This window comes from Prionailurus viverrinus, chromosome D3 (assembly GCF_022837055.1).
Source record: "Prionailurus viverrinus isolate Anna chromosome D3, UM_Priviv_1.0, whole genome shotgun sequence".
In the NCBI taxonomy this organism is placed as follows: domain Eukaryota; kingdom Metazoa; phylum Chordata; class Mammalia; order Carnivora; family Felidae; genus Prionailurus; species Prionailurus viverrinus.
The window spans coordinates 30,873,755-30,883,887 of NC_062572.1; the positions used below are offsets into that span (position 1 = coordinate 30,873,755).

General features: G+C 54.2%; 1 protein-coding gene across 3 annotated transcripts in view; it reads left to right on the forward strand.

Annotated features, from left to right (window-relative positions):
• Window positions 1–10,127, forward strand: part of PPIL2 (peptidylprolyl isomerase like 2) — a 30,126-nt gene extending 19,999 nt beyond the window's left edge. Inside the window, exons 12-21 of one of the 3 annotated variants that reach the window (XM_047827265.1) lie at window positions 123–229; window positions 683–772; window positions 1,121–1,154; window positions 1,708–1,825; window positions 6,824–6,880; window positions 7,468–7,540; window positions 7,655–7,717; window positions 7,812–7,951; window positions 8,203–8,305; window positions 9,179–10,127. In XM_047827265.1, coding sequence (XP_047683221.1) covers window positions 123–229; window positions 683–772; window positions 1,121–1,154; window positions 1,708–1,825; window positions 6,824–6,880; window positions 7,468–7,540; window positions 7,655–7,717; window positions 7,812–7,951; window positions 8,203–8,299 — 779 coding nt within the window. In that variant the 3' untranslated portion in view covers window positions 8,300–8,305; window positions 9,179–10,127. Of the gene's footprint in view, window positions 1–122; window positions 230–682; window positions 773–1,120; window positions 1,155–1,707; window positions 1,826–6,823; window positions 6,881–7,467; window positions 7,541–7,654; window positions 7,718–7,811; window positions 7,952–8,202; window positions 9,139–9,178 lie in introns of those variants that run through there. The other 2 variants (XM_047827266.1, XM_047827264.1) reach the window with 2 other exon arrangements.
• Window positions 10,128–10,133: the final 6 nt, after the last annotated feature.

Sequence of the window (10,133 nt, forward strand, 5' to 3'; positions counted from 1 at the left end):
CAGACCAGGAAGACTCTTGGGCTCTCCCCAAAGCTGGGGCTGCGTCCCCGGCCCTAGAGTCTGGTGTGGGGTGGGCTTGCCCGAGATGGAGGGCAGCACAGAGCTCTGGCCTCGGTTTGCAGCTGCCATCGATGAGGATGTGCTGCGCTACCAGTTTGTGAAGAAGAAGGGCTATGTGCGGCTGCACACCAACAAGGGCGACCTCAACCTGGAGCTGCACTGTGACATGGTAGGTGGCTGCCATCCCCTCCACCTAAGTCCAGGCCCTTGCCAGGGTCTTAAATACATAGCTGCACTTGGCACATGCTCGTGGTACAAAATTCTACTTGGTCTCCAGAAAGTATGGTGCCCCCACCTCCCTTTCTGTTAGGGACCCTGTTAGCGGTGCACTGCGTTTCCTTGGTCCGTGCTCTGAGCAGTTGCGTGCACAACCTTCACACGAAAGGGGTCAGGCTCCACACACACACCCCTGCCCCCCACTTGTTCAAGTGTCTCTCCACGGCCCTGGCTTAGGGTCACGGCAGATACAAGTGTCTTGTCATTTAGCTTCACAGGTCCTTCTTTACCATGTCTGGGCTGGGCAACAGACCATTGCCCCTGCACGGTAAGGGCCCTGGGTGGCAGTTGTGATCCTTGCATCAGTTGCTCCTTGCCTCACAGAAGTATCTGGGCTATTTTGTAGACACCAAAAACCTGTGAAAACTTCATCAAACTCTGCAAGAAGCAGTATTACGATGGCACCATCTTCCACAGATCCATCAGGAACTTTGTGGTGAGTGACAAGAGTCAGCACTGGCCAAAGACTTGCTTCTCTGTAGGGGCCCTGTGACTCCTGGCCAGTGTGAGTCCTGCAGGTGACTCCTGGGAGTCATTCCTATGAGCCCCTTTTTTTCAGGGCAGAGAGCCTGCAGGCTGACCCCTAAGAGTCCCCAGCCTGGCCACACTAGGCTTGTGCAGAGAAGTGGCCTGGGAGGGCCTTGTCCTCACCCAGAACTCCCTTGAGCCCCCCTGGCAGGTGGGGAGTTCATTCAGCCAGTGGTGGTGGGCGGTGGCAGGAGGGCCAGGCAGGGCCTCGGGCTCAGGGGTACAGCTTGCTGACTGGCTTCTTGTCTTCTCACAGATCCAGGGGGGAGACCCCACTGGCACAGGCACAGGTAGGTACTAGTATGGGGGCCACCGTGGCAGCTTTGGCTGCTTCATAGGCCGCGAGGGGGTAGGTGGGTGCAGGCTGTGCTGAGAGCTCCAGATGTGGAATCTGACAGACCAGCCACCAGCCTGCTGTGTGACCTCAAGCACATCCCTCATTTTTCTCATTTTGAGATGGTTGTAAGGCCTGGTTAGAGGATGAAAAGCAACATGTTGCCTTCTTGCTGCCTCTTGAACCCTTCAGCCTGTTGGCTCCTTGGGCCTGGGCCACTCCCTCACCCCACGTGGTGTCAGCAGTAATAACCTGTGGTTTTCACCTTCTACTCCTTGTACTAGGGGCCTGGCCCCATGTAGGGGCTCTGAAGGACCTGGGGGCTGGGAGGAGTCCATGGGGAGATAGTGATGAGGGTCCCTCGGGGCCAGGGCTGCCCTCTGAGGTACTTGGCAGCAGTGCCCCTTGGGACTCAACACACATTTCCAGAGCTGGGCTTCGTCCTTCGGGCTGCACTTGGCCTGGGACCCAGTCATTCTTACTGCCAGTCATGCTGCTTTCTCTTCCAGGTGGGGAGTCGTACTGGGGAAAGCCCTTCAAAGATGAATTCCGGCCCAACCTCTCGCACACGGGCCGGGGTATCCTCAGCATGGCCAACTCAGGGCCCAACACCAACAAGTCTCAATTGTGAGTCAGCCGGCAGCTGTGGGTGGGTCCTCCCTCTCAGCTTTGCCCTAGAGAGCATACAGTACCTGAATCCCACCCAGAAAGTGGGCAGCACTCCGGGGGGAGACTCACCACTCCCCCACCCCCCAAGTGTGTGTGCTTTGTATGTGCCCATGAAAGAATAGACATGGGTGGTTACACAGAGACCCAGAGCGGCTGTAGGAGGCAGATGCGGGTGTGGGTGTGGCTGGCCCGGGCTGTGGGGAGAGTGCATGATGGGGGGCAGGGGCGGCTAGAACTTGTAGTGCATTTCTGGAAATGGGGAGACCCAGTGAGGGTGTGAGAATTCTGCTTGCAGCATTGAGGTGTGAGATGCTTGGGACACTCAGCCTGGTCCTAGTGGGTCAGCCAAGGGGGTGAGAATGAGCTGGAAGTAAAGACCTGGCCACCCTGGTCTAGATGAAAAGGCGAGGGGTGAGGGCCCACCGGAAGTGAGTGTGGGAAGGGGAACAGCCAGACTCAACCTGGGAGGGACAGGGGTGGGGGATGTCTGTGGGGCAGCGGCAAGACAGTTTTCCGGAGGAGCCTTGCACAATGGGGCTGGCAGGGCAGGGGAGATCGGTCTGTGCAATGTGGGGGCCGATGATGGTGGCATCGAGCGGGGCAGGAGTGGTGGCTTTCCTGGACGTTTGATGGGATTCCCCCGCAGAGCCGTGCAGCTGGGTAGAATGGGGGTGCCCAGCCAGGCAGGGTTTCGCTTGGCCTCAATCATTCCCTCTCTTGGGAGCTGGAGGAGTTCACTGAGTTTCATTATTTCTGATTTTTAAAAGTCTTTAGTTTCTGCTTGTTCTTTGTCAACTCTTTCCTCTTTGCTCACTTTTTATGAGGAAGTTTGTGTGTGCATATGTATATATAATCTGGAATTAGGCCCTGATTTACACAAGGATGTAACACATGCCTGGGAGGAGGTGGGGAAAGGAGCTGGGCCTCTCCCAGAACACCTGCTGGAGGAGCACCTTCTCTGTAGGAAGCACTCAGCAGGAGGGCCCTGGCTTAGGATGTAAAGGATTTATGGAAAATCACCTGGAACGAGTCACCTAAACTAGGGGACCATCAGGATACAAAAGGGGCCTCCCTTGAGAGAGGACACCCTGGGGCCCAGGCAGTCCCAGCACCCCCTTCTCCACTGTGCCCGTGGTGTCTGGGGCCAACCAGGCACACTTGACAGGGGCTCTGATGGGCACCCTCATATTAGAGGTGAGTCAACGGCAGGGGTGCCTGGGTGGCTCAGTCCGTTGAGTGTCTAACTTCGGCTCAGGTCATGATCTTGAACTTACAGTTCGAGCCTGGCCTCAGGCTCTCTGCTCTCAGAACAGAGCCTGCTTCAGATGCTCTGCCCCACTTTGTCTCTGCCCCGCTTTCTCTCTGCCCCTCCCCTGTTCTCTCAAAAAGTAACATTAAAACAAAATATTATCTGGGATCTTGTCAAATGGAAAATACCTGGGAAAAACATCTGGAATGTCAATGACTAAAAAGCTCTTAAAAATACAGGGGCACGTGGGTGGCTCAGTCGGTTGAGCATCTGACTCTTGATTTCTGTTCAGGTCTTGAGCCTCAGGGTCATGGGACCAAGAGCCCCGAGTTGGGCTCTGTACTGACAGTGTGGAGCCTGCTTGGGATTCTCTGTCTCCCTCTCTCTGCCTCTCCCCAACTTGTGTGCGTGTGCATGCGCGTGATCTTTTTCGCAAAAATAATCATTAAAAAAAAAAGACTTTTTGAGAGAGAGCGTGCATAAGCAGGGGAGGGGCAGAGAGGGAGAGAGACAGAGTATCCAAAGTGGGCTCTGTGCTGACAGCAGACAGCCCAGTGTGGGGCTCGAACTCACAAACCACGAGATCATGACCGGAGCCAAAGTTGGACGCTTAACCAATGGAGCCACCAGGTGCCCTGATTTTATTTTTTTCTCAAGCTGTACACCCAGTGTGGGGCTTGAACTTAAAACCCCAAGATCAAGAGTGCATGCTCCACCGATTGAGCCTGCCACACACCCCAGATTTTAAGATCATTTTATCTACAGCAGACTATGGGGGTTCTAATTGGAGTGATGTGATGTTGATAGTTTAGAAGGATAGATGTATGACCTCTTCCATTTATGAATGTGTCTTGACATTCTGTGAGGCTGTGTTTTATATTTTTTAATGTGGCTTTATAGTTTTCTTCACCTGGGCTCCCTGCCTTCCTGGATAAGCCTGTTCATTAAGGATTTTATGACTTGTGATATTTTTGTAATGAGAATTCTTTTCCAATTCTGTTGCGCATGTGGAGAAAGCCTATTTTATTTATTTATTTATTTACATTTATTTATTTATTTTTGAGAGAGAGAGACAGAGCACAAGCAGGGGATGGGCAGAGAGAGAAGGAGACACAGAATCCGAAGCAGGCTCCAGGCTCCGAGCTGTCAGCACAGAGCCCGATGCGGGGCTCGAACTCACAAACCATGAGATCATGACCTGAGCTGAAGTCGGATGCTCAACCGACTGAGCCACCCAGGCGCCCCGAGAAAGTCTATTTTATATCTAGCTACTTTATCAAATTATCTTATAACTCAGATAGTTTTTGTTAAGAGTGTCTTGAGTTTTCTAGATACTCACGTTTATCAGCACAAGGTGGTGTTCTGTCTTCTCTTCTAGTGTGAACATCAGTCACTTCATAGGCCTGTAAGGAGAGGAGTGGGCGTAACATGCTGTTTTGCCATCTGATCAGATTTGTTTTGGGGCCTACTTTTTTGGAGAGACTGTGGCATTTCCAGATGTTTTTCTCTTAGCATCTGTTACTATGGTCCTATGGTTTTCCTTTCCTCCTGGAATTTGTGGATGTATCCTCTGGGCTGACCAGCCTTGCTGTCTGTCAATCCTTTGTTCTGGAGTAAACCCGGTCTGGTCCTTGCTGTGCAATGATGGTCCGACGACCACTGTTTTAGACCATGTGCCACTATCTATCTTCCGGAGCCAGGTGTGGCTTGTCAGAACTGGTTTGGTGGGACCAGAGTCTGAGAGGGTGCAGCCTACACAGTGAGCCTGCCCTCACTTTATAGCCTGGGGTGGTTAAACTTAGATTGGAGTCAGCTGCTTGTTCAGTTAGCTTGTCAAGGACAGCTTTTGCAGATCATTCACTCTAATTCCTTAGTCAGATTCCACTCCGTGGGCCAACTGGCCCACGTTTCTGTTTTGCCAGAATGTAACTGGTCCATGTCTAGATTTCCAAACTTGCTTCCATGGCATCTCTTTTCCTGTTGCTCACCGTATCTCCTTTCCCACTCTCCTTAATGGCTCACGAAAGGCTTCTCTGTTTTTACTTCATGTAAGTTCCCTCAGTTTCCATCTTTAATGGCTTCTTCCTGTTTCTCTTCTCTTTCTCTCCTTTCTTAGCCTCGCGTCTTGCTCTCCACCCTGAAGACATTTGAGTCTGTATATGTTGACGGCACTTTCTTCTTAGGTCAAAGAACTAATTTGAGACTTCCTTTCTATTATGTCTTTGCCCTTTCATTGTTTTTCTGTTTCCTTTTTTTTCTTTGGGACTATTTCATTCCCTTTTAAGGTTCCCCATGTGTGTTAGAAATGAGTGGTAGCGAGTGACCCACTCGGTGGCCAGAGTTAAGGTCTGCACAGTTGTGGGTTTTGACGTCTGTGGACACCTGCCCGCTGGCCTTGTCATTGGGTCAGACCTGGTGGGCCCCACGGGAGTGCTGTCCCTGGAGGAATGTGCTTCAGCCTTCCGTCCCTGCCAGGTGTGTGTGCGTGTGTGCATGCTGTGGGTTGTCGGGGATGTGGGTGGCATCGCACCGTGTCCCAGCAGGCTGCCCGGCCTGCACCACTTCCAGGGGTGTGGCCTCATGCCCTTATGCACCGGGATCTGCCCCAGAATGCTTTTGCCTCCATCTCTTGTTAAACATCTCCTTCCATCCTTTAACTTGGAGCTTTCTAGATCCTTGAAGTCTTGGGGCTGTCTTTCTAACAGCACATGCTGGAGTGGGGACTATTTTACCTCAGCCTGACAGTCATAAGTGCATACCTCACTTTCCAGATGGTGTCTGGATTGCTTTCTGTTACCTTCATTTGTGCTTTCTAGTCACCCTTTTAAAAAATATTTTTCGGAGCACCTGGGTGGCGGCCAGTCGGTTAAGCGGCCGACTTTGGCTCAGGTCATGATTTCGCGGTCTGTGAATTCGAGCCCCGCGTCGGGCTCTGTGCTGACAGCTCAGAGCCTGGAACCTGTTTCAGATTCTGTGTCTCCCTCTCTCTCACCCTCGCCCGTTCATGCTCTCTGTCTCAAAAATAAATGTTAAAAAAAATAAATATTTTTCATTTCTTTCTCCTGATTTGGAAGTTAGATGTGTCACTTAAGTAGATTTATTTAAAGTCTGTAGTTACTAGTTATCTCTCTCCCTCCCAGACAGATCCTTCCAGTCCTGGCCCCCCAGCTCTACCATCTCACATTAGTATAGTTAGGCATTTAAATTTCACTCATTTTTATACCAAACTAGATGTAAAAATTTACTTGGTCAGTGTTTATGGGTATTTACCCATGTTCCTCAGTGTCTTTGCTCCTTTTCCTGCTCGTGTCCTTTCTTCCAGTTCAGAGTCCCTGCTCCTTGAGCTGGTGTCACACTGGTGTGGGCTCTGGTGTCCAGTTTCCCCAGCCACTCACTCCCCCAGCAGCCTCTCCCTGCAGGCTTTGGCAGTGTCTGCCCGACAGGAGGTGGCAGTAGCCGGGTCTGGAGGCATAGCCTCTCCTGCTCTTTCCCAGGCAGCTCTGCCCTGGGCCTCTTCCTGGGGAGCCAGGGGTCCTGGTCCCCTGGACGGGCAGGGCATGAAGGCCACACACGCAAGTGAGCTCCAGCTTCCCAGAATAGCTCTTGAGGGACGAGGACGCCTGGTTTGTGCCCAGAAGCCATGACCCAAGTCAGGCTGGGTGGGGGAGCTTGCACGCTCGTCCTGATGCCCTCTCTTCCTTGCCCAGCTTTATCACCTTCCGCTCCTGTGCATACCTTGACAAGAAGCACACTATCTTCGGGCGGTAAGAGAAGCTGCTGCTGAGGTCTGGGGTGCGGGTGGGCTTCTTCCCCAGTGGGACCCTCTCACTGCCTTTCCCCCTCGCCTGGCTCCATGCTCATTTGCCCTCATCACCATCACTGCCACGGTCATGGCCATGCAGACCTGCTGGCTGAGAGGAGCTCTAGCCCCCTCTGGCCGGCTGCCCTCCCTGAACTCACCCCCCTCAGGCTCTCCTCTGGATGGTTCCAATTCTCAAGTCTGGTCCATGTTTGTTCTCTGTCCTCTTGTTTTGTGAAGGCCCGGATGGTATTTCCAGTTTCCTGGCTTCATGGTCTGTCACAACCCTCAGCTCAGCTGTCTGTAGCGCCAAAGGCACTAGCATAGAAGCAATGGGTGTGGCTACGTCCCAATAAAACTTTGAACAAGCCAGGTGGCCCACTGGCCCTGCTCTTACCTCTCCCCTCGGCCCCTCCTCCTTGGGCCATGGCCCTCACCCCTATGGGACCTTCTCAGGCCCATCCTCTGCCCTTCTTCCTGGCATGCCACAGGGACTTGGCTTTTGGGGGTTCACTGCCTGCAGCACAGAGTACCCCTGTCCCCCTGCCGCAGGGTTGTTGGGGGCTTTGACACACTGACAGCCATGGAGAACGTGGAGAGTGACCCCAAAACTGACCGCCCTAAGGTATGTACTCAGGGAGAGTAGAGGGACCGCTGCTCAGGCCTGGCATCAGGCAGGTGGCTTAGGAGGGGCCTGCTGCCTTCTGCCGGCCCCTCATTTGCCTCCCTCTGCTGCTAGGAGGAGATCCGCATTGACTCCACCACGGTGTTTGTGGACCCCTACGAGGAGGCTGACACTCAGGTGAGGGGGCCTCAGCCACCAGGTGGGCAGGGCTTCTGGGGAACTTGCCCAGCCTGAGGAGCTCCGGGCCAGCTGTTGTCCTGTTCCCTCACAGATTGCTGAGGAGCGGAAGAAGACGCAACTCGAGGAGGTGGCCCCAGAAAGCACAGTGAAAACAAGCCAGCCCAAGCCGGGGAGCCAGGGCCCCCAGACGTACCGCCAGGGGGTGGGCAAGTACATCAACCCGGCAGCCACGTGAGTGGACCGAGGGCTGTTGTCCCGTTTTGCATGGTGCTCTCCAAGCTTACCAGTGCCCACGGGTCAGAACCCACCAGTGGTGAGGACAAGCAGGGGCCATGGGGGCCACTGCGCAGGCTGGGGATTGAGGACTTGGGGCTGGGGGTACGTGGCCGTGTGACATCACGCTGAGGGGAGCCGTGGGAGGGTGTGGGCCCCCAGCTCCAGGAATTGGTACACAGCAGCTAGAGTGGTTGTTCTCTTTCTAGGAAACGTGTAGCAGAGGAAGAGCCCTCAACCAGTGCAGTTGTCCCTGTAGCCAAGAAAAAACCCAGCCGAGGTTTTGGGGACTTCAGCTCATGGTAGCAGCAGGTCTGTCACTCTGGATCCCCGTAGGGACTCAGGGCTGGGGACCTGTATCCACACCACAGAGTTTTCTGTCCTCCTGACTACAGCTCACTAGAGCTCTTGCTTGTTCCCCTTTCCTGGCCCCTGGGCCTTCCCAACCTTCACTTGGTACAGTGGCCTGGCCCTGTTTCCAGGCCTGAGCCTACCTAGAACCCTCGACCTGGACCACCAGGTGTGGGCTGTGGCCCTTAGACCAGCCTGCAGCACGGATCTGGGACAGGGAGGAAGGCTGTGTCCTGACTCTGGCCTTCCTCCTTTCCCCACCCCACTTCGGTCATTTTGTCTGAGACTGTTTACTCAGTGTATCACCTGGGACCTGGTTAGAAACAGAGTCTCAGACTTCGGATCTTCTGATCGGGAGACTCTGGGGGCAGGGTTCGGCATCCAAACCTTGGGGGGGCCCCTGCTGCCGGTGGCTTGAGGTTGCTAGACTAGAGCCTTGACATCAGTTTCTAAAACCTCTTCTGCTGCCTTATACCTGGGCTTACTGAGGCCCACCCAACAAGGACCATGGGTGGTCACAGCTATGTTCCCCCGAGGGCCACACCCAGGACTGCCCACCTCTCCGGCTCAGGACAGGACCAGGACCACACATGGGAGAAGCCAGCCAGCGCCTGCTGTTACCAATGGATGTGCCAAAGGCTGCAGAGAGCTGGTGTGCCCCTTGGCCCCCTGCCTCCCCACATGCTCACTTGACCCCCAGCCCTAGCACCAGAGCTTCTAGGCCAGTCTCACCAGCGTTTCCAGACTTAAAAATCTCTTAACTCTATTTTTCTATAAATGTCTTTTAAAAAACATGCTTGCTTGCCTGCCCACCCTTTTTTTTTCATTCCATAGCCTGTGCCAGCCTGGTTTCCATGCTTCTGACCTTGACACGGCTACCTCGGCCTTCCCAAAGTGCCTCTGCAGAAGGGTGGGGACAGCTGCCGCCTCCCACTGTCTCCTTTGGCCCCAAGGCTGTCCACTCCTCACACCCACTCCTAAGGCCTATGGTATAAAGGTCAGCACAGGCCACCACTCTTTCCAGCTTGTCCTTGGTTCTTCCCCTCACCCAAACTTCAAATTCCAGAACATGCTGGGGGGCTCTTCTTTTTCCATCTCTGATGCTGAACCCCAGGTCTAAGCCCCTTATCTCTCACCTGCATCTGTTCAAGCCTCTTGTGCATATCCACACAGGTCATATCTGTGTCACCCGCCTACAGCTCATCAGCCTGTGGTCATCCTGCTTCAGGCCTGCCACCAGCTTTCCTCTGTGCTGAGAACAAGGCTGAGCCCCACAGGCACCCTGTGCCTCTGCAATCCCTTGCCTGTGACCATAGCTGTAACCAGGGACCTGGGCTCTAGGGAGTGACCTCTCAGCCTCTGCCTTTGGCCCTCATCCTTCTTCATGACCTCCTCACCACTACCCTCCCAATTAGTGAAGGGCTTACACTCCAGTGTTTGTGCCTGAAATGTATCCCAAGAGTCTGGTTCACCCAGGAGGAGAGGGCTGGATGCAGTGACAGCCATGTCACTAGTTGCTCGTGGACTCCGGGTACGTGGGGGTGAAGAGGGAGTCCCAGAGGGCTCCTAACCCCCCAGCGTTCAGGAGGGGTGAGCTCAAGTTAGGCGTTCTCGGGCTACGTGCACAAGCCCAACTGGTAGGAGCCCGGTGACACAGAGCTCTAGGAGACAGTGGGCCGCATGGCCCCACATGGGACCGGAGCCGCAGCAGGGAAAGCTCTGTTGCCTTATGCCTGGACTCACTGAGGCCCGCCCAGCAAGGACCATGGGTAGTCACAGCCACATTCCC